This window comes from Erigeron canadensis, chromosome 5 (assembly GCF_010389155.1).
Source record: "Erigeron canadensis isolate Cc75 chromosome 5, C_canadensis_v1, whole genome shotgun sequence".
Lineage (NCBI taxonomy): Eukaryota > Viridiplantae > Streptophyta > Magnoliopsida > Asterales > Asteraceae > Erigeron > Erigeron canadensis.
Genome location: NC_057765.1, coordinates 36,755,501 through 36,780,956, shown reverse-complemented (window position 1 = coordinate 36,780,956; position 25,456 = coordinate 36,755,501). Strand labels below are relative to the sequence as shown.

The 25,456-nt window shown below is 34.5% G+C and overlaps 1 protein-coding gene and 1 pseudogene across 1 annotated transcript; both read left to right on the top strand.

Annotated features, from left to right (window-relative positions):
* Positions 1-13,465: 13,465 nt before the first annotated feature.
* On the top strand, positions 13,466-16,979 carry LOC122602041 (annotated as a pseudogene).
* Positions 16,980-17,828: 849 nt separating this feature from the next.
* On the top strand, positions 17,829-22,082 carry LOC122599675 (G-type lectin S-receptor-like serine/threonine-protein kinase At1g67520). Its single transcript, XM_043772220.1, has 8 exons — positions 17,829-17,939; positions 18,143-19,918; positions 19,991-20,098; positions 20,224-20,423; positions 20,501-20,711; positions 20,803-21,040; positions 21,179-21,329; positions 21,670-22,082. Exons 1-8 carry the CDS (start codon positions 17,873-17,875, stop codon positions 21,973-21,975), a joined length of 3,057 nt encoding a protein of 1,018 aa, XP_043628155.1. The 5' UTR covers positions 17,829-17,872; the 3' UTR covers positions 21,976-22,082.
* The last annotated feature ends 3,374 nt before the right edge of the window (positions 22,083-25,456 follow it).

The following is a 25,456-nucleotide window of genomic DNA, read 5'->3' as shown; positions in this document are numbered from 1 at the left end:
CCTAAACCTTGAGATGACATTTATATCTAATTGGCTTTACGGTACTAGATGACATTAAATCTAGTTAGCAACATGAAATGGATCCTCCATGGGTCAAACCCATGACCCATCACCCAACTAACTTCCTTATTTTTCCAACCATCCATTCATTCCTTCCCTTATCTTTTCTTCCTTCCTTTCTTCTTACAAGAAAAAAACACACACACACAAATGTCTTTCTCTCTCTAAGATTCTTACACCAAGATTATGGTTTCAAATTGAATTAGTGCTAGAAACATCATCTATTACATCTCCTTTGCATCATATCAAGATTTGGGTCATCAAAAAGTGCAAGAATCCTCCATTTGGGTCAATTTTCGGGTTTGAACAATTGTGGTGATTTTGGTAAGTCAAGTTCCTCCCAAATCGATTATTTTATGTTTGTAAACTTGATTATAGTCATAACTAACAAAACTTGGGTCAAAAATCGGGTCAAAACCCTAAAGAGGGCAAAATTAGGGTTTATGTTACTAAAATTAGGTCAACAAACGATTTGAGTCAAGATTGATGTTATGAACCAAGATTATGATGTGGGTTATGTTTAATGATGTTAAAATATGTTGATTTATGTATAAAAATGTGTCTTGGAGCTTCCTTAGTCGATCTTGAAGTCAAGAATCTGCCCAGTCGGAGCACGGCCGCTCAGACAGACGCACCGTGCTTGTGGCCGTGCTATGTGCCCAGTTCTTCCTGTACTGCAGACGCTCACACGACCGACCGTGCGAGCGGCCGCAGTATTTCTGTTCCTTCCCCAACTTTTTCGTTCGGTTATCGGTCGACTTTTAATGATCCAAAACTTGTTGTTGATCTTATATTAACATACTAAGGTTAACAAAATTGGTTAAGCACATTTCTAAACACTTTGATTTTCGAGTGAAATTTTGGTGCTAAGTCATTGAACCGTGTCTAACCAAAACTCTTCATTTGTCATTTAAACGTTCTCGAATGACTTATAAAACATCTTTAGGGGGAAATTGTGGTATAGTATAACTAGTATTGACCATGTCTTGTATTGTGACATATATTGTTAGGTTGTGGACTTTTGACGACCATTGGGCATTCGTAGCTTGATATTAACTTGCTATTGCCGATCAAGGTGAGTTCGTAGCTCCCTACTCGTTTGAGATTCGGGCTGAAAAGTGTACAACCTTTGTGTGTTAACTTGTTGTTTGTGCAATTATGTGTTGCCTTGATTGATGACATAGTTCAATTGAGCGTACGTTTGATTTCCTTGATGATGACATGACTTGATTGTGCATATGTTGAGTGTCTTAAGTGACGACATTGTTTTGATTGATGGAATTGTTAACGTGTAAATACGTGGTTGTTATATGATTATTGTATGTGCATGTTTGGTTGATTATTAGGTTAGTCATGCATATATGGAAGACGGTAATACTTTCAAAAGGTTGGAGATGTGGTGGGAAGGCTGCGGGTGACCCTATATATAAGCATCAAAGGCCTTTCAAAAGTAGTATCGTACGAAGTATATACACATAGTGTTTGTTCCTGGGTGGACATTGATGGTCATGGTGCAATTGAGTACAATGAAGTACATTACGCACAATTGAGTACAATCAGGTACATTACGTGTAGTTAAGTGCAACTGAGGGACATTGATAGACATGTTGGGCATTATAGAACTTGTTAGATACTTCTTGATATCATTATTACTTGTTCTTGTTTACTATGCGTATTCTAAATACCTTGCGTAGTTCATTATGTGAGTACATATGTGAGGGTCATTGATGGACATTGATTGATTATGTATTGTTTGAGTATGATTGATTTATTTATGATTAGGGTAGTTGTACATACATGGAAGACGATGATACATTTAATGAGTTGGAGATGTGGTGGGAAGGCTGCGGGTGACCCTGTATACAAACATCTAAGGTTCCTTAAATGTAAAGTCGTATGAAATGTATGTGCATTGTGCATGGTTGAGTTGATGGACATGATGGACATGATGACATTAAACGGGTACTTACGTATTTGATGACAATAAACGGGTACTTACGTACTTGATGACATTAAACGGGTACTTATGTACTTGATGACATTAAACGGGTACTTATGTACTTGATGACAATATCGATGACAATAGAGGGACAATGTGTGCATGTACAAATAAACGGGTACTTACGTACTTGACGACATTAAACGGGTACTTATGTACTTGATGACATTAAACGGGTACTTATGTACTTGATGACAATATCGATGACAATAGGGGGACAATGTGTGCATGTGCAATAAACGGGTGCTATACATACTTGATGACAATTAGATGACATGAGAACAATTGAGGGACATTGATGGACATGTTTGACATTTTAGAACTTGATGGATTTTTGTTGATGTCGACATTCTGTGTTCTTGTGCATTATGTGTGTTCTAGCTATGGTATGATTGTGAAATGGATACATGTGGGTTCAGGTTGCGCTACGAGCCAACCTATGTTGAGTACTCGTGCCTTTTAAGGGCTTACTGTAAGTGTGTTCCTTGTTCGTTAGCTTAGTTCATATTGTGAATGGCTTTGGCATTAGATCCTCGTCATTCGCCCCTACGAACTCACCAACCTAGTGTTGACCTTGTTTAGTACACTTTTCAGGTAACCTTGTGAATCCAAGATGTGATGGTTGATGGATGTTTGCGCTAGAGTTTGGGCTTAGTCTTACATGGATCAAAGATTCATTTGCCCCTATTTGCATTATGCTTTATGTACTTGTTTGTTGATGATGGATTCACCGAATCCCTTTATTTTCATATAGTTCATGTTCTATGATAATCCCATGTATACGCTATATCTTTTCGGTAATATTTAGAGCCTAGCTCGGGGTGTTACATTAACCCCTTCTCTTCACATCTTTACAACTATCAACCTTCATCTTTACAACTTTGACAATTCCAGTCCCTCAGGTACATGTAAAATAACACAAATAACCCAAATTAGTATACAAGGTAATATTGCAAGTAACTCAACACCATGATGTATTCCGCAAAGCATAATGATTCCATTACATGAACCAAGAATATAGTAATTTTGGAAAGGCAACTCGACCGGTGTTATGCCATTATTCTTGCTGGGACTTAGCGGCATTTTCTTCGGTGAATGTAATTTGTTAAAGTAATATTCATTTCCACTTTCATCAACAACGGGGGAGCATAACGTATGCTCAAGAATTTTCATAAGTCTTCACATATATTAAGAGGACATTTTGCAAATCCTATATATATCATAATACCAACAGGAGTAAAATTCAGTGTGGTAAATGCCAAGATGTATATTTACTCATACTTCTATACGAGAGTAAGTACTCGCGCGTTGTGGCGGTAAAATGGTAATGTGATAGGTCATAGGTTGTAATATGTCATAGAGCGTGAAAGCCAAATGCTTTAGCCGACGGGCTCCACTCTAGGATTTAAAAATTCGTCAAAAGTATATATCGAATGAAATGACATCTCTAATGAAAGAGCATCAAGTTTTAAGAAACCTATATAATTTTTATAAGTTATCGATTTACGATTTCTGAGATAAAATATTTTGAATGAATTAGAGAAATTTATGGAGGAGACTAGGAGAGGAAAAAATGAGTGGTTGAGATTTGAAAAAAGAGAAAAAAAAATAAGTGATTGAGATTTATTCTAAGGCTATTATGAATAAGTGATAGAGCCATTTTAGGGTTTTCACTTGTTTAAAGTTGAAAAAATGGAGGAAACAAATGCTTTATAATGTAGTAGAGATAGAGAGTACTCATTTTTAGTAACAATTAATTTAGTGTTTTATACAAAAAGTGCTTGCCTATCGATCATATGCTCAAGTTCATCTTTTTTTCTTTTTCTTTTTTTACTTGGAACAGAATATGGTATGTGTTATAGTATTAGCGCACGGGGTAATGTACTTATGTACATTACTATAAAAGAAAATTAAGTATGAAGAAGTATTAACAAAATAACTCATTGCGTTAACTATCAACCGATAATTTTTTATCTATTTCCCCAATACAAACAAGGGTGTTAATTCGTGTACCACTTAGCTTTTACCATACACCACCTAATATGTAACACCCCAACTAGGCGAAAATATGGGGCATCATTAGAAAAGCTCAGCACGACATGGGAATTAAGTAGAGGCAACTAAATGCATTCAAGGATTGAGCAATCCATACACAATTCAAGTACAATTACAAATAACGGATCGAATAATGCACAAGGAGCACAACACCATCAATAGTTTACAAAAATAGATCAAAACGATGGCTAACGATCCTAGGCATAACCCATGAACGGGTGCAATGAATCACGGATCCCTAAAGTCCAAGCTCAATCCTATCACATGAAAGCAATCATCCATCACGTCTTTGATTCACTTGATTACCTGAAAAGTGTACTAAAATGCGTCAACATAAAGTTGGTGAGTTCATAGGTTTTGACTATAAGAAACAAGTGTCGGGATAACAACCGTTTAACCTTGATACGAACATAATTAGATCATTAAATGATCATATAACCTTGAAACCTTGATTGGGTCATTAAATGATCTCATAATTGGGATCGTTAAACGATCATCAAGCCTTGAAACCTTGATTAGATCATTTAATGAACCTCATAACCTTGATACGAATGCATAACAATCATATAACCTTGATTTACAATTTAATCGAACACACAACCTTGATAACATAGCCAAACAATCATTCAACCTTGAGTCACAAAGCCAACGAACACATAACCTTGATAAACTAGCCAAGCAATCATTCAACCTTGATTCACAAAGCAAACGAACACATAACCTTGATAAACTAGGCAAACAATCATAAAACCTTGATTCATAAAGCAAACGAACACATAACCTCGATTACTCACATAAACGAACATATAACGATCAAACAAACCAATGGAACAAGTTGTACACTTTTCACCCCAAAATCATGTAAAGAAAAGGGGCTACAAAACTCACCTTGGCCTTAAGCGTTTGTAGAAGGTGACTAAGCGGGTAAGTGGGGAGCACAACAGTCACAAACCTATTATATCAACATTAAATCATCACATTATAGCTTACGTTACGTTACAAGTCATCCTAGACCAAACCAAGACTTTACATATGGTTTTTAACTAGTTCATCTTGGTTTTGATTTGTTCATCTTAGTTGTCACTAGTTCATTTTTGTTATGATTAGCTCATCTTGGTTGTGGCTAGTTCATCTTGTTTAGTATTAATTCATATTGGTTCTAGACTGTGACTAACGGTCGTTAATAACTAACGGATCTTTGTTCTAATTTGTTCATCTTGGTTCTGAACTGTTGTCAGAATCAGTCCTCAAAACTAACGACCGTTAAAACCTGCACCAATTTCGACCCAACATGCACCCAAGCTTCATTTTGACCTCAAAATCAATTAGGAGACACTTCCAAACTCATTCCAAGCATAAATGAACATAACCCACAACACAAACTCGATATATAACATCACAACTTGTCCGAATTCGTTTTTGACCCAAATCAAAACCCTAAGAAACCCTAATTCGACCCAAAAATCGTTGACCATTTCGGGTCCATATGGAAGTCACCAATCATGTTATCAACCCATTTTGGACAAAACCCATCATCAAAAACTCTTTCATTTCATAATCCAAGACCAATTTATACCCAAATCCACCTGAAATCCTAACTTGGCTCTAAGAACCCATTTTTCTCTCAAATTTACTTAAGGTTGACCAAAAATAAGATTAATAACATTAAATTATGATTTTGAGTTAGGAATTACTTACCAAAACCTCCACCAAGTGCTAAGCCCGATTTTTGAGCAAAAAGAGGAAGTTCCTTGCACTTTGAAGATCCAAACTTTTGATATGTGTTAAAGATGATGATAATGATGATGTTGCTACTACAAATCTTGTTCAAGCAACAATTAATAATGCTAGAATTTAGAGAGAGAAAGTGAAGATGTGTGTGTGTTTTTTTTATATATATATTCTTGGATTTTAGAGAAACAGAAAGATGGAATGAGATGAATGGATGGAAAGTAGAGGCGTTGAAAATAACCAAACCCAAATAACCCGACCCAACCCAAATGGCTTTGGGTGAAACGGGTTGGGTTATTCGGTTTATGGGTCGTTATTTGGGTTAACCCGAATAACCCAAAGCTTAACTGGTTTGGGTTATGGGTGAAAAATTTATTATTTGGATCAACCCAAATGACCCGAATAAGTTATTCATTTGTTTTATATATGCTAATATAAAATGTCGAATTTGTTTAAAGTATATATTAGTTATTAAATTTTCATTTATAGACAAAATTAGAAGAATACAAGGCTGGAAGAATAGGACCCGAGTACCGATCAACATCCCTAATGGAAAGGGTGGAAGAATAGGAGGGGATAAGGTTGGGTGGGGTTGGTCAATGATATGGGTTTGGGTCAACCCATGGGTAATTCATTCATTTAATTTAATCTAGTTATCCCCCAACTAACAATTTAACATTTAATTTAAATCAACCAATAACCTTGACTAGCCCACGAACGTAAATTAATCACAACGATTATCAATTCACATAATACCTTGAACACAATTATATCACAAGTAACTCGATCACATACTAATTAATTAATGTTAATTAGTCGAATGTACACAAAATTAATGGGTCAACAAAAGTCAAATTTCACGAATGTTACATGATATACTTTACAATGTTGCATTAAAAATTTATTTAAATATACAATATATATCTTCCACTTAATATTATATCTTATTATAAAAAAAAACAACTAAATTGACCTATATTAATTAGTGTTTTTAGTTTTAAATAAAATGTATTTATAAAATCTTAATATAGTATTATGTTTTTAATTTATAAAATATATTTGTAGTAAAATTCAATTAAAAGTGTCAAATTAAATGTGTTGAAGTGAACCAGATGTATTAGATATTAGGTGTAAATTAGAAGAAAACGTATTAAAAAGAAATTTTGCTGATGTGATATAACAGAGTATAGAAGTATTTGGAGCATCCATTAGTAGTGTTGTAACAACTTTACCTTAGGAATGTGTACACAAATGATGACGAGACCCGAAAAGTATTGGTAGCCAACCCATTTACACCGATCATCACATCAAGCTCATTTGATCATTACATCTAGAGGGTGTAACAACCGTACTTTTAATATTATATATGTGTTAGTTAGGTTGTCTACGTTCCCGCAAGCCATAGTTATACTTGAAGCTAGTAGGTAATGCCCCAAATCAGTAATCTAAAGCTAATGATATGTAAAAGAATTTCCTAATGAAAATACCTCGGAACAAAAATTTTTAGAGGTGATCAATCGATACGATAATAATAGCTTAAGACTCGTAAATTGAGATACCAATCAAGATTCCTATGGAATGCCCAACAAATCAAAAATAAAACCAAATCAAGATGATATGATCATGACAAGTAAAATTTTCAACTAAAAATATAATTGGAAATATTATGTACGCAAAAGCGTCGAAAACTTAATAAGTAAGCATATAAGCTTAAAAATTAATACAAATTTACAACCAATGACCTATGTAACCAACTAAAAATACAAAAATATATCCATACACATAAATATACATGACTTATACACATATATACATATTCCTAACTAAAACAACCAATTAATTACATTTTACTAACAAAACACTTACAAATTAAATCCACACTTAACATATACCTACACTTATACTTATACAACAAAACTTTATAAAAAATAAAATGTGTCTCTCCCTTTTCCCCCTCCTTTTGGCCGTCCCCCCCCCCCCTTAGATACACACACACACACTTAATTCAAAATACACACTCTTACACTTCCAAGGAATTTAACACTCAAACTCTCTCTTCTCCCAACACACACATAACTCATTTTCTCTCAAAAACTCTTCCTTTTCTCCCTCTCTCCCTCTTGATTTTCGGCAGCCATTAGAGAAGGAAGAACAAGACTAAAAACTCATCTAAACACTTGATAATAATAAGGGTTGTAGGTTAGATAAACAAAGGGTTGATTCAAGAATAGTTTAAGGGTTGTTTCAAGTGTTGAATAAGGGTAGTCTTGGAGATATAGGCCACAAAAATCTGCCATTTTTCATCATCTAGAAGTGATCTTCAAGGGTATATATCTTCATCTCTTTATTAGATTAATCTTGTTCTTGTTTATATTAAAAAGGTTTTATCAAAAGATTGTGTTTTCTTCATGTTTTCTTTTGAATATACACTTGATGAGGGCAAAGTTGATAGGATCTTTCTTTCCATGCTCATGCATGTTGAATCCATGAAGAAAGATCCAAGGATTCAACTAGTTTAAGACCCAAAAGTGTGGATATAAGTTTAATAGTCTTTGATGTGATTTTTCCTTTGAAGGATGGCTATATTCATACATATTATGAAAGTAATATTTCTGGAAATATTTATAAAATATAGATTTTATTGATAAAGTGTTGGATCTATAAAAGCTAGCATCAAAAAGGTGGATATGTGTTGATAGATTGTAAAGTAACTTTTTATATAAAAGATGAACATGATGTATAAATATTTGTATATATATTTCTGGAATATTTCATGAAAAATATATTTTTATGTTGATGGATTTTTGATAGTTAAAGCTTTATGTTAAAAAGTATTGATTTAAGTGCATATATGCTAGATTTAAGAAGGTTGGATTATTGTTTGGATTATGAGATGAAGCTAGGCTTGTCATAAGTGAAAAATGTGTTAAAATCAAAGTTAATATTCTGGAAAAATTATGGTAATAACAAAAATATGATTATGGAACCAAACAAGGCAAAATAGGCTTGAAATCGAAAACCGAAAACTTGTTAAAATGCATTTTGAGCACACACATGCACCATAACTATATGACCATGAAAATGTGATGAACATACTGGAAATATGACATATTAAAAGTATAAAACTCAAGTCATTTGATGCATGGCAAGAATAAGCTCAAAAATAGTCTTTTCGGGTCAAATAATCACCAACCGAAAGCACAAAATTGCACATAGCACACCACCACCACAATCACGACTTAGGTCATCAAAATATGATGGAAATTCTGGACAAAATGAAATAAGAACAAGAATCCCTTTTGAAGCATTTAAATTGGTTGAGAAATGAGGCAAAAATCACTATTTCGGTAAACGATTTTATATTTAAAAGTCCTCAAATTATAAGAACACAAGAGAGATTGAATGGTTACAAATTTTATTGATAAAAGTTGCCTAAAAAGGGCCTGGGATTTTAGACAAAAACTCTTGTGATGATTTCTAAGTGTTTTTATAATTTAGTGAATTTAAAAGGGATTTTAAGGAATAAATAAATCAATAATCAATTATATAAATCATGAACTTAGACAAAATCACATAAATAGGATTAAAATAACTTAAACCTACTAGAGAAAAGTAATTTCAAGGAAAGAACCAAGTTTTACATAATTTAAGAATAACTAACTAAGTTAAAAATCACTAATTAATCACTATTATTAAATAAATAAGTAATAAAGCTTAAATAAATAAATAATATTACAAGTTTAAAAGCATAATACTCAGTAGATAATCAAAATATAATTATCTATAAATTTTAAAGGTAATTTAAGAACCTAAGAATAATTATAAGAAATTATTTAATTAATTAATGAATAAATGGAATAAATAATTAATTAAATAATAATAAATCAAGGAAATTAATATAAATCAGAAAATATATTTTAAAATCCAAAATACTACTGTACCAATATCAAATAATAGTACAAAGCAAAGTGTGCAAAAGAAATCTCGTGAATCAAAGCCGAATAACCGAAATTCCAACAAACGCGCAAAAACGCTTAACGCAAAAACTACTCTTACCATCAATTCCAATTTAACCAAACATCTTGAACATCATAATACACTTTGATTCCATAATTAAGTAACAACCAAAGATAGGCAAGCCTACTAGCATAAATCTCATGATCTAGTTCACTAGTTCATGTAACACGCACTTACGTTGTGTATATTTGAATGTCATGGTTTAGGCTTGCTTGGGGAACGACATCACTAGGCACACATCTCGTATTTGATCAGCCCCCATTACTCTCAAATCAAGTGAGTCATAGCCCCCTTTCAAACTCTTTTATGTGTTTTACTTTCGGGGTGAAAAGCATGATAAATGAAACTACTTTCTATATATGTAATGTTTCTTGAAAGAGAGTTGTTATATGAAATGATTCTTGATATATGAGTATGAAATAAAATTGTTTCGTATGTTCATGAAAATAAAGGATTTATGTGATGAGCTTGAGTTCTGTCAAACCGCTGCGTTCGGTACACTACTATTTACTCCGAAAGTGGAGGCCTGTAGTTAGTTAGTTGAGCAACTAGGTTTCGTCCGCCCACCCAAAGCGTACCGTTGGAAGGTTGGTTGCCTTCGTGACAACCTCTACTTCTAGTCTGGCCCCCGGGTGTTCTAACTACCTTAAGATAATCGGGCGTCTCCATGGCACGACCTATTATCATCATTGTTATTAATATTACGGCACTTGATTGACAGCTTGTGCTATGAAATGAATTATTGAATTGTAATCGGACTTGAATAAAATGGTAGTAGTAGTGGCTCAAGTATATACTCATCTAAGATAATGGAAGTAGACCCTTGTGGTCATATGACAAGGATTTATTTATATGGGTTAAAATTGAGTTGAACGAACGATTATCAAAGGATGAATTGGAAATGTTCATGGAAATTGGTGATTCCTAATTTATTTTGTGATGATGTGTATATATGCTTATTGTATTAGTTAAAAATCTATGAACTCACTCAACTCTCGTAGTTGACACTTTTTCTCCATGCTTTTCAGGTTTAGAGCAGTAGGTTTGCTTATGGACTGCTTTTGGACTTTGTGTTTGCATGGTGAACGAAGACTTGTAATGCAAACAAGTTTATCTTTTATTCGGATTTGGACTTATGTTATGATTTTTAACACTTTACTTTGAACTATGTAATCGTTTAATTTGGAATGGTTTTAAGACTTTAATTAAGATGTTTTCCATTTAATCTTTTGTACCATGTCGTTCTGTGGCATCTCGTGTTTCCGCCGTAGTCGGGGTTTTACAGAGGGCATGGTGTACCTAACTTGATCTACTCTTGTCCAATAACCCCTTTGGACTAGGTTCAAAAGTCAAAGAGAACATACACATAAGCATTAAAAAGCCTAATAATAAAAAAATTGTGGCAATATGGAATCGAACCAAATTAAGGCCTTAGACCCTAGTTATATACTTACATGTGAATATGTATATTGGCCTATAGAAAAAAAGTCAAGTCTTATTATAGACAAATGTAAAATGTATAAATATCTATATTTATACTTCTATATTAATTAACTCTTACTAACAACTAAATTAGTAATCTATCACATGCTCAAAAGATTTTTTTATTTTTAACTTCAAATAGAATATGACAAATATTATTGAGTCGATTCATCCGGCAAGTACAGTATAAAAGAAAAGGTATCAAGAAATATTATATTGACGAAATAACTTACTGCCGTGGTGATGGGATGGGTTGTTAACTTGTTATACACTTTTGCTTTTGGATGACCCTATCCCGTAAGGGTGAGCAAAAACCAAACCGGAAAACCAGAAACCGAAAAAAACCGACAAAACAAAACCGAAAAAAACCAAAAACCGAACGAAATCCATTGGTTTGGTTTTCGTTTTCTAAAAACCAAAGGGATCGGTTCGGTTTTCGGTTTCATATGTCAAAAAACCGATCAAAACCGAACCGAATTAAATATATTTTAATTTATTTTATTTTTATATCATATTACATTTATATTTATTACTTATAATTTATAAATATGTTAATAATTTAATCTTTTTATTGTACAAATCTATACAAATTGTGTATTTTTAATAAAAACGTGCAGTAAAAACAATTCGTTTTATAAAAGTTATACAAATTTTAACACTTAAAAAATATAAGTACTTAATAAAAAGCTACTCTGTATTTGAATTTTTATATCATATTTATTTCTTAACAATTGAAAGTTAAATTTATAACATAATATTTAAAAAAAAAACTTAAAAAACAAAATTTATTAAAAAAACCGAAACCGATCCAAACCGAACCGGAAAACCGAGAAATCAAACCGAACAAAAACCGAATCCAATGGTTTTGGTTTTCTAAAAACCGAATGGATCGGTTTTGGTTTCAAATTTAGGCAAAATCCGAACCAAACCGATCCATACTCACCCCTACTATCCCGATATAAATCAAGGCATATGGCCCAATACAAACAGTTATCAATTTTTTTTAAATAACTTTAAAAACGGGCCGACATTAATAGGTCCAAGCAATGTTTTTAACTGGACCGGACCAGAAAATTCCCTGGAACCAGCTGACTAGTCTTTTGTATGTATTGACCTGCTGTTTTCATGTAGTAGTACTAATAGCCAACACAAAACATCCGAAATCCATCACAAACAATACTAGAGTACATGAAACCCATAGGCGGAACTACATGCAAAGTAAAGGTAGCCTGGGCTATGGGTCCATTAAATTCATGTAGTGTAATTTTTTTTGAAAAACGATGTATTTTTTATTAGTGCTACGAGTCAAACAAATATGATATACTAACTATTTCTAAACTTTTGAAAAAAGTATCTCAATAGTAAAACTTATAAAGACGTACTTGTGTTATTAAATGATAGGAGGAAAATACCAGAGTGTCAAAAATGATAAAAATCATTAAAAATAGCCAAAAATCTATTTAAAAAAAAAAAGCTAGGAATCTTAACAATTTAGTCGATATCGTTATTTTTCGTTGAGACCCCAAAGCCATAATGTCCCAAAACAAGGAGACCATAGAGAAAGTCTTTTTTATTCCTTTGTCTCGAACTTCGTGAAGAACTCCATTCTATCTCTCCCTAGTTACGAACAAAAAAGTGGGGCTACGAAATATATCATTTATATGTGTATTAAAACCATGTTGTTACCTGCTCAGTCCAAAACAACCAGCGTTTCGCTTTGGCGGATCATCGTGTCTTTAGTAATTGTATTAAAAAAAAATCTGTTAAACTAAAATTAAGAGCTTATATAATTTGTAATCTACATGTCTTAAGGCATTTTAAGACTTCATGATCACGACCTCTATCACATGTTCGCCGTTTGGCATTAAGATCGATCACTGCCAAATGCAAATCTTTGACAAATCCTGTGAAAAAAACATTAGGTGGCTGCTTGAAAAGAATGTAAAGATAAGAAGTTGAATACAATCTGTAACCATGGAATTATTCAAACTATGTTGACAAGTCAAAAATGCTCTTTGTTGGCCTTTGACAAGTCAAAAATGCTCTATGTTGGCCTGTTTGACTAAATTTCTAAACATCATCGCACAAAACACAATTTAACATATACTATCAAACAATCCAATTCAAATAGCTAAATAATACAATAGTAATTTCTTTAGATCCTTTAAATGGATGCAAAAATGATTACTTTTATTATCTTTACAATTTTAACTATCAATTCTTTTGTAGCAACAAGTGTTTCGACAATCAAACTAGGGGACCAACTCAACCTCACTTCTCAACTTGTTTCCCCTGGTAACAACTTTACCTTAGGATTCTTCAACAACTACACTTATTTAGGAATCTGGTACACCAATGATGATGAGACCCGAAAAGTATGGGTAGCCAACCCATCTTCACCGATCACCTCAAGTTCTAGCGTCCTCATGATTGATCCGGGCACTGGGAATTTGATCATTTCATCTGAAGGATTTACCCTAGTAAATATTTCAGATAATCAACCGGGTATAGGTCTTAACTTGACTGCGACTCTCGAGGACACTGGTAATTTTCAGCTGAAGGATGAAATTGAGAACCGGATTATCTGGGAGAGTTTTGATTATCCGACTAATGTACTTTTACCAGGCATGAAACTCGGGTCAAACCTTAGAACCGACCAGACTTGGAACTTAACTTCTTGGCTCACCGATGAAATCCTTGAGCCAGGTGCTTTTACTTTGAGCTGGGAACCCAATGGAGAAACGTCTCAGAGATTAATGATTCGACGACGGGGGGCAGCCATATTGGACTAGTGGAGATTTGAATAATCAAACTTTTGAGTTCATGGCTGTGAACAACCCATTCAGTCAGTACCAGTACAATCTCAGTTATACATACAACAACGAAGAACGATACTTTAGTTTTGAAACCATCAATGGTGACAAACCCATGTGGTATTTGGATCCACGTGGGTTTATCCTAGATGGTGACACCCCCCAGTTTTGGAGTCCGGAATTTTGTTATGGGTTTGATGGTAATGGATGTGTGGCACATTCTAACGTGTCTCAGTGTAGGAGCGAAGATGATAAATTTAATCTACTAAATGGGGATTTTGCTCCAACTACGAATTCAAATGATGACAATTCAACCATAAGCTTTAGTGATTGTATGATGCGATGCTGGAATGATTGTGGCTGTTTGGGGTTTACAACAAATAGCAATGAAACTGGATGTATTACTTGGGCCGGAACCAAATCAATCAGTAACTTTTCAGTAAATGTTCAAGGGACATCTTTTCCAAAGTATGTGCTTATTTCTCCAATTGAGGGTAAAGGTAAATAATGATAGTTAGTTAGACGATTTTGTAGCTTGATTGTTATTTTTATCGCTCTAATCTTGATTAATGTCGTATTAGTCGAATTACTTTATTAAATGGCATGAATGTTAACCACTGAATGATGCACAGAAAGTATAAGTAGCGGATATAGCATTAATATCTAACAGTGGATACTATATATAGGAAACACGAAAAACTGGATTTGGGCACCCATTGTTGCTAGCATATTTATACTTCTACTCTGCATAAGCCTATTGTGGTATCGTAAAAGAAGAAATCTTAAACAAGAAGGTATGTTAATTGTCGACATTAACTTATCATTAGTATTTACTATTAATAATGCTATTTCACTTTCTAAACCGATTTTGATTGTAGTGGAGAGACAAAACAGAGATGACGAGTATTTTCTTGAGCTTATGGCTTCAGAAAGCTTCAAGGGTACAAGTAATCTTGAAAGCAATGGCAGAAAAGGAAGTGACTTGTTGGTATTCAGCTTTGCTTCGATAGTTGCAGCCACAGGTAACTTCTCGAGTGAAAATAAGCTTGGCGAAGGTGGTTTTGGACCTGTTTATAAGGTACTTATTATGTTTATCATATGGGTCATCGTTTTACACTGTTGGTATAGTTTCCAAATCTGACAAAAATGAGATAAATGGTGTTATTGAACAAAGGGAAACTCAATGATGAACGAGAAATTGCAATTAAACGACTTTCAAGAACATCAGGACAAGGGCTTGTGGAATTCAAGAATGAGCTCATACTTATTGCAAAACTTCAGCATACAAATCTTGTTCGGGTTCTAGGCTGTTGCATTCGTGGAGAGGAAAAGATGCTAATTTATGAATATATGCCCAACAAGAGTTTAGATTTCGTTCTCTTTGGTAAGGAAACTTACTAAACTACATATATGTTTATGATGATTTGTATATAGTTAAAATTTGCATGTCTTCTCTATGTGAGTTGCTTGCTAAAATGATTAAACAGATGATACCAGAAAGGGACTATTAGACTGGCCAAGACGATGGTCCATCATCGAAGGAATTGCTCAAGGCTTGATATACCTGCATAAATACTCTAGAATGCGAGTTATTCATAGAGATCTTAAGGCGAGTAATGTTGTGTTAGACGAAAACATGAAGCCCAAGATATCTGATTTTGGCTTGGCAAGAATTTTCAAGCCAAATGAGACTGAAGCAATCACCAACAGGGTGGTTGGAACCTAGTAAGAACACTCTATCATAATTTCTGCTTTTAGTTCAAACTTACTTTATAAATTTTCTTTTAGACCTCAAAACTATAAGATAGAAATAAGTTGGAAGCTTTTGGAAAAATAGTGTATTGCTAAAACACACTTGTATAACAAGTAAACTAACAAACACCCTTGTAAAATTAGTATACCCAGGTTTTGGAAACCAGTAGCATGCCTATAGCAACGACCATGTTTCTCAAACCCGGTCTTTACTGCAGGCATGGCCCGTGGATATGTTGGTTCTACAAACTTCCTTGTTTAACTTATGGTTTCTACAACTTTAATTCAAAAATACCCATTTCTCCAAAAACATTAAATTTAATAGAATAGGTTGGGAACCATTTTGCACACTTTTATTTAGCTAGTTTTCAATCTAATTACGAGTAACATCTAGTTTTGCCATCACTAACTCTAAATCAAATACCTAATGCAGTGGTTACATGTCTCCTGAGTATGCTATGGAAGGAACTTTCTCAGAGAAGTCAGACGTGTTTAGTTTTGGAGTCTTAGTATTGGAAATTGTGAGCGGAAGAAGAAATACTAGCTTCTCTCATCTTGACAAGACAATCAATCTAATCGGATATGTAAGTCGAATTAAATATAAAAAATTTCAACCAATGTATTAGAACTACTAAGGAGTTTTATGTGGTTTTAGGCATGGGAGCTTTGGCAACAAGGGGATGTACTAAAATTAGAGGACACAACGTTAGCGGATACCTGTGTTGTGCACCAACTATTGAGGAGTGTTCATGTTGCACTCCTGTGTGTACAAGAAAACGCATTGGACAGACCAGTGATGTCAGAAGTGATATCTATGCTAAGTAATGACACAATGTTGTTACCTACTCCAAATTGGCCAGCATTCCTCTTTGGCGGAACTGTACCACAGTCAATATCAGTAGATAAGAAGTTAGAGGACTACTCTATAAACAATATAACCATTACAGAAATGAAGGCTCGATAGCAAAACATATATAATGATATATCATCATGAATTTGTTATACTGATATCATCTATATATGATTGTAAAAACTGTAGTGGCGGAATCTTTAATTTTTTTCCCCCATTATGTGGAAGCGGATGATGGTCAAATTTGTTATTTACATGAAATTAATGGTCATTTGTTAGTTTGATTGTTCTGTATCATGGCCAGTCTTGTTTCCTTTAGGTTATAAATCGAATAGGAGCCTTATATGGTTTTATAACAAGCCATGTAAAAAGCTTTAAGAAATAAGAAATGTCTATGTAATGAACTCATTTAATTTGTTCAAGATATAGCCTCTTTTATTTATGGAAGTATTGAAAATATGTAATATTTTCACTTAATACCCCTTAAAATATTTTCACATACACTATCTCATAACATTGATGATTAATTTACACTACCAATCATTTATTCTTTAATATATTTTCATTAACCATTTACATCAATTATCCACACCACTCAACGCAGTCTCCACCATTAACACTCGGTCCCCCACTACAACGGCATTGTCACGACCACCGTCGCATTTGCGCGGGTAACGTGCTAGTATATAATAATACGAGTAATAAACAAAAAAAGGTTTTTTTCCATTATGGATTAGAATATGTCAAAAAGGAGACCGTACGTCCAAAGCCAAATTTCTTAGTTCTTACCTCACAAATACTTATCATGTTCATGTATTTTTTGATATTTTAAAAATTAATTAGATAAATATGATATTTAGTGGAGGCATTTATGAATTTTCCCATTAATATATGTGTGGTTTCTACGAAGCCATCAACTTCATTTTCATATAATTTGCATATGAGTTGACCAGCTAGTCAACACCGTGAACCAATTGTCTACCACCATCATTTAGCATCACAATTCACAAGTAACCTTTTTTTTTTCTTTTTCTTTTTTTTTTCGTTCTTTTTTCAGGGCTAATAGGCTATGAACCTGTTTTTACTTTTTATACTGATACAAAAGGTTAAATAATGGTTCCTCGCCAGATACTTCTGATATTCATTATATTCGTCTTTTACTTTTGCTTATTTAATAATGGTAAGCAACTAATCAATCATAGCCTATAGGATTTTGCACGTACATTTCATATATACCTGATTGTGTTTCTTATATAAGCTGAAGAGTTGTGCTTATTTAAAACACGCTTCTTAACGCTTTTAGTTATAAGAAAATAAAGTTATGATCCTGAAACACTAATAAATTTGTGTTTTGAATTATATACTTTTTGTTCAAATTTGCAGGAGCTTCAGGAAGTAATATTACTTTTGTCAACAACTGTGATTTCACTGTTTGGCCTGCAATCATTGACAACAGGCCCAATATAGCAAATTTCAGCAGCACCGGATTCGAGCTCACAAGGGGTAAATCAATCTCTCTTGAAGTTCCAACTGGGTGGCAGGGTCGTTTCTGGGGTCGGACGGGTTGCACCTTTAATGACACTGGCTACATGTCGTGCACTACCGGTGACTGCGGTGGTGAAATGGAGTGCAACGGAAGATCATACACAGGACCAACTACAATTGCAGAGTTTGCTTTCAATCAGTTTAATGGCCAGGATTTTTATGATGTCAGTCTTGTCGACGGTTACAATTTACCTATGCTTGTTGAGGCGACAGGTGGGTCAAGTTCTGGGTTGCGTAGTTGTGCAAAGACGGGTTGCATTAATGACTTAAACCGACGGTGCCCACGAGAGTTGACGGGTGGAGGTGGATGCAGGTCTGCTTGCCAGGCCTTCGGCTCGCCAGAGTATTGTTGCAGCAGCAGCTCATTTATATCACCATCCACATGCAAGCCTACAGCATATGCTCAATTCTTTAAATTGGCTTGCCCTAGATCCTATAGCACCATATATGATGATCAAACTAGTACATTTACGTGTAATGGTGCCAGTTACACTCTCAGATTTTGTCCAGATCCTAATTCATTTTCAGCAATCAAAGTCGGGGGCCAGCTTGACTCCACTGACCAGCTTGTTTCCATCGGTGGAAATTTCACATTAGGATTCTTTGATGAAGATAATAGTTACTTGGGAATTTGGTACACGAATGACATTGAATCCAGGAAAGTATGGGTTGCTAATCCAAACAAACCAGTCGTGTCAGGCTCCATGAACCATGCTCTCTCCATTGACCCCCAAACCGGAAACCTGATCATCACTGCTGGGCAGACTACTCTAATGGTTATCACTGATGTTCAGGCTGGTCGAAACCCAAACGTGACAGCAACCCTTGAAGACAATGGTAATTTCCAGCTGATTAATGAAGTTGACAAGACGGTTTTGTGGCAGAGTTTTGATCACCCAAACAATGTACTTTTACCAGGTATGAAACTCGGATATGATATAAATACAGGGCGGAATCGGACACTTACTTCTTGGCTCAGTACTGAAATTCCTGGTCCAGGAGCATTTACTATGAGTTGGGAACCCATGGAAGAAGCATCTCAGAGATTAATGATTCGAAGACGAGGTGAACCCTACTGGACAAGTGGAAATCTGAATGGTCAAACATTTCAGTACCTTTTTGCATTAAATAGCCCGCGTAGTCAATTTCGCTATAACATTACTACTGTTTACAGCAATGAAGAACATTACATTTCCTATAATGCAATTAATGTAGATTTACCTATGTGGATTTTGACACCAAAAGGGCAGATCAAAGATGATGACAATTCTACTGTTTGGACCCCTGAGTTTTGTTACGGATACAATTCAAGTAATGGTTGTGTAGAGGAGAGACTGCCTCAGTGTAGGCAAGAGGGTGATAATTTTAGTGAAAAGAATGGAGAATTTGCTACTGATGTAACCAGAATTACTACTGATAATAACTCAAGCCTAAGCATTAGTGATTGCTTCATTAAGTGCTGGAATAATTGTAGCTGTGTGGGGTTTAATAGCAGTACCACGAACGGAACTAGCTGTGTTATCTGGACAGGAAGCAATAACTTTTTGGTTAATCCACGAGAAAACTCTACATTAAAATATGTGATCAGTCAAAATTCAATCAGCCCAACCACAGGTAAGAATCTCATATCCAAATTGGTTCGATTAAGATATATTCCTCTATGTATCTAAACATGTCGATATGCAGGAAACAAGACTGAAAAAAGCAAGAAATGGATATGGATACCTATTGTTGTTGTCATTCCTTTGGGTTTCCTGTGTTTGGGAATTCTGGTTTGCATAAAAAGGCGAGAAGGTATAGATTTACTGCAAAAAAAAAAAATACAAAATCCCAAAAGAAAAAAGAAACATCAAAACTTAGCTTAAAAATTTTTAGCATTATAACTTCTAGTATTATTAATTTGAGGCTACTTATTATAGAATACAAGAGGCGGAAAAGAGATGAATATTTCCTTGAGCTGACAGCTTCCGAAAGCTTTAAGGATGTACATCAGCTTGAAACTGAGGGTGGGAAAGGAAATGATTTGTTATTATTCAGTTTTACCCGTATCATGACAGCCACAGATGACTTCTCAGTTGAGAATAAGCTAGGAGAGGGTGGTTTCGGACCGGTTTACAAGGTAAATTACATTCAATCCGATGATATTTGATAAACTATTTTGTTCCTACATGTGTTATCATGATACTGCTAAAACAGGGAAAGCTAAGTGATGGGCGAGAAATTGCTATTAAAAGGCTGTCAAGAACATCAGGGCAAGGGCTTGTGGAATTCAAGAATGAACTAATACTCATAGCCAAACTCCAACACACAAATCTTGTTCGAGTTCTTGGCTGTTGTATTCACAGGGAAGAAAAGATGTTAATTTATGAATATATGCCCAACAAAAGCTTAGACTTCTTTCTTTTTGGTAAGCTTGGTTGTAACTTACAGTGCATATAAATATATACAATGGCTTACTTGTTGAACCTTATATAAAAGACACTTTCAATTTATTGTAGATGAAAACAGAAAGGGGGAACTAGATTGGCCCAAACGATTTAACATCATTGAAGGAATAGCTCAAGGGTTGTTATACTTGCATAAATACTCAAGAATGCGAGTTATTCATAGAGATCTAAAAGCCAATAACATTCTTTTAGATGAGAATTTGAACCCCAAGATTTCTGATTTTGGTATGGCAAGAATATTCAAGGAGAATGAAACAGAGGCAATGACTAACAGGGTTGTCGGAACATAGTAAGTTATCCCTAATTGTTTGATTTTAAGGCCCATTTATCTTCAGTGGCTTAGATTAAATACCACTAAATAAGCAAAATCAAAATGCAGAAAGAGTACCATTTCGATGATATGTTAATTTGACCATGTTGTGTTCAGTGGCTATATGTCTCCTGAGTATGCAATGGAAGGGACTTTCTCCATCAAGTCCGATATTTTCAGTTTTGGAGTCTTGATCCTAGAAATCGTCAGTGGAAGGAAAAATAGCAGTTTTGTTCATCTTGATCGGACGTTTAATCTGATTGGATATGTAAGTGTAGCCGCTGAATTGAACTCCATGTTTTAAAACTTTCATAATTTTTTGTTAAAAAGAGGGGTACGATTTTCATTTGACTTGTTAACATCATTAGCTCACCCCACTCTGTTGGAATTCTAGGGAAAACAGTTAAATCAATTCTTTCACCATGATACGGGATCTTCAAAACGTAGTTTGTTGTCTAAAATACCTACGTACTTTTCATTTGTTACTTCCAGGCCATCAAACTATTTCTAGACAGAAGGGCTTACTATTAGAGTGGCTTGTATCTACAAAGTAGAAGAAACATTATATATCGTATATGAGTTACTAAGTAATTCTTTCCTAAAATTAGGCATGGGAGCTATGGCAACAAGGAGATACACTGGAGTTAAAAGACCAAACCCTCGGAAATACTTGTGTCATACAACAATTTTTGAGGTCAGTGCACGTCGCCCTTCTTTGTGTGCAAGAAAGCGCAGCAGATAGGCCAACAACATCAGATATGATCTCCATGCTTCTCAACGACACCATGTCATTACCCACACCAAACAAACCGGCGTTCGTCATAGGAAAAGTGGAGTCAAAGTCAACTTCGGAAAGCAACGAGAAAGATTGTTCTGTGAACAATATGACAATCACAGTTATGGAAGGTCGATAGGGTGTATAAGCATAGCATGCAGCTCCATGATTAGCAAATATTTTATTTTTTCTTCTAAGTTGTTGTTTGTGATTTAATTCATATATAATATATATGGTTATTCAGTATTTTATTTGCTCATTATTAAAAATGTACTGTAACATAACATGAAAGTATGAAACTAAAAGCAAATGAATTTTTATCTTAGACAGTCAAAATCAATTATATAAAGGTCTAAGTTTTTCAATGATCGAATGAAAAACAATTAATGGTCGATTTAAGGGAATGATATATATAAAAGATAGAATATAATGGGAATCATGAAGTACATATAAATCAGGTAATGCCAATTAGAACGGTGATTATAATTTATAAGGCCCAGTTTCTTAGAACTTGAAAAATAATATAAATTGACAACACAATATTGCTAAATAGCTGATTCATTAATAATTTAGGGTTCTTGAACTATTACAAAAAAATAAAATTAAGAGAAACAGAATTACAATGGCAACATAAAAAGGAGATTCAATCGTACAGTCACTACATCGTACAAGATTTTAAAAAATGACTGAAAAGAAAGAATCATAATACGAGGAGACAATGGCAGCTAATATAAGCTGACAACGGTCACATCACATGTAAATTTACAATTTGAGTCCTTCAAGAAGAGTCAACATAGCAGTCAAGGCTGGTCTTCTATTTCTTGTACACTTCAAGTCCTTAAGTCATCCTTCAGGTATCCAAGTTGTCACAATTGGTCCTTAAAAGTCCAGAACAAGCTTCAGTAGCCCATAATCCTGCACATGCTCAGCATAGAGAATAAGTAGATAAAGACAGAGATTCAAGCAAGGATTGTAATAATTTAACATCCCCCCTCAATCCTTAGCTTGAAATACATTGATCATACCTAGTTTGGAAATAAGAAACTCATGTTGTTTAACACCCAAACCTTTGGTAAAGATATCAGCATTTTGATTTGCAGATTCAATCTTTTTTAACTTTATAACACCATCACTTACCTTTTCCCTAACCAGATGTATATCAATTTCTATGTGCTTGGTTCTTTCATGAAGAACAGGGTTCTGAGCAATTAAAATGGCAAATTTGTTATCACAGAACAAGTCAACAGGCAAAGAAGCAAAAATATTCAAATCCTCCATTATCTTTATCAGCCATAAAATTTCACAAGTAATAGAGGCCATGGCCCTGTATTCAGCTTCTATGGAGGATCTAGAAACTATGTTCTGTTTTTTGCTTCTCCAAGATACAAGAGAATTACCCAAATACACACAATAACCAGTTACAGATCTTCTAGAGGATAAACACCTCCCCCAATCAGAATCAACATAAGCTTTTAAGTCAAGGGTATCACCTTTTTTTTATGTGAATCCCCTTACCAGGAGCACCTTTTAGATTCCTAAGTATTCTAAAAGCCCACTTTAAATGAGATTCCAAAGGAGAATGCATAAATTGGCTAAGGCATTGAACAACAAAAGATATGTCAGGCCTAGTTAGGGTTAAGTAAATTAGTTTCCCAATCAGCTTTTGGTATTCAGTAACATTGCTAAGCAGTTTGTCATTCTCAGATTCTTTAACAGAAATGGTCATGTTTTGCTCAAGAGGTGTTTGTGAGGGTTTGCAGCCTAGCAATCCAAACTCATTTAGCACTTCAAGGCAATATTTCCTTTGACACAAATAGATTCCTTCCTTGGTGTCAAGAACTTCAATGCCAAGGAAGTACTTGAGCCTGCCAAGGTCTTTTATTTGGAATTTTGAGTTCAAAAAGGTTTTGACATTCTGGATTTCAGCAGGGTTGTTCCCAGTTAGGATGATATCATCCACATATACCAGAAGTGCAACAAAAAAGGTTGAAGATTGTTTTGTAAAAAGGGAATAGTCATTTTGACTTTGTTTAAAGCCATTTTGAATAAAGGTTTTTGACAATTTATCATGCCAATTCCTAGGAGCTTGTTTAAGCCCATACAGGGACTTAACAAGCTTGCATACTTTAGTCTCATCTTTATTAAAGTACCCTTCAGGAGGTACCATATACACTTCTTCACTTATGTTCCCATAAAGAAAGGCATTATTCACATCCAACTGGTACAGAGTCCAATTGTTGTGAACAGCCAAAGCAAGTAAGCATCTATTAGTGTCCATTTTGACAACAGGTGAAAAGGTTTCATCATAGTCCAGACCTGCCCTTTGACTATACCCTTTGGCCACAAGTCTGGCCTTGTATCTTTCTATTTGGTCATTAGCTTTGTATTTTATTTTATAGATCCATTTGCAGCCTATGGGTTCTCTCCCTTCAGGGAGATCAGTAAGGGTCCAGGTCCCATATCTATTAAGGGCTTCCATCTCAAGGTTCATAGCATCAATCCAGTTCTTATCTTGAGATGCCTCAAGAAAGGTGGTTGGTTCAATGCTTTTGTTTAAGGCAGTAGAAAAACACAGATTATCCTTACTAAGTCTAGAATAACTGACAACTTTCTCAAGACCATATTTAACCTTCCCATCTAATTTAAAATCATGCAAGCTTTTAGGTAAATAACCTTGTCTATTAGATCTCCTTAACTGAACAGGAGGAGTGGGAACAGATCCTTCACTAGTACTTGATGGTTGAGAAAGGATAGGAGAAGAGGGATCATTGCCCTCAGAATTAAGATTATCTTCATTTGAAGGTGTTGCAGTTCTGCCTCCACCAACTGAAGGACTTGGAGTCCTGTCAATTGGGGTAACATGGTTGCCATCACTTCCATTATGATCTATCTCTTCATCATAGGGACTTTGGATGTTTGGAGTTTCATTAAGCATAAGATCAAAGAAATTGAGAGTATTTATATTTTTTTGATAATTTTCATTGTTTTTTTGATTTTTTAAAGGTATTATATCTTCAAAGAATTTGACATCCCTTGAAAAGAAGATGCTTCTGTTTTCAAGACTAAGGAGTTTATACCCTTTTTTGCATTTGAATAACCAATTAGAATGCATTTTTCAGATCTGGGAGCAAATTTATCAAAGTTATTTAAAATTTTTGCATAACATAAACATCCAAACACCCTGAGATGAGACAGATTAGGTTTAGAATTGAAAAAGTTTTCATAAGGAGACATACCACCAAGTACAGAGGAAGGGAGCCTGTTAATGAGATAAGTTGCAGTTAGAATACATTCAGACCAAAGATTAAAAGGGATTCCCCCCTGAAACATAAGGCACCTAGCCACATTGAGCAGGTGTCTATGTTTCCTCTCAATCACACCATTCTGTTGAGGGGTGTAGGCACAAGATGTATGATGCATTATTCCATTTAAGGTCATAAAATTATTTAATCTTTAGTTGACAAATTCAGAACCATTATCACTTCTAAAAATTTTTACTTTCCTTTTAAACTGAGTTTGAAGAAGATTGTAAAAGGACACTAAATTATCAAAGGTTTCATCTTTGGATTTAAGTAGGTAAACCCAAACAACTTTGGAAAAATCATCAACAATAGTCAAGA

Bases quoted from the DNA above. Each gene is read 5' to 3' on its own strand.
- LOC122599675 (XM_043772220.1), top strand. From the start codon at position 17,873: ATGGTTCCTCGCCAGATACTTCTGATATTCATTATATTCGTCTTTTAC. The intron at 20,424-20,500 runs GTAAATTACATT...CTGCTAAAACAG, and splicing joins GTTTCGGACCGGTTTACAAG to GGAAAGCTAAGTGATGGGCG. The intron at 21,330-21,669 runs GTAAGTGTAGCC...TCCTAAAATTAG, and splicing joins CGTTTAATCTGATTGGATAT to GCATGGGAGCTATGGCAACA.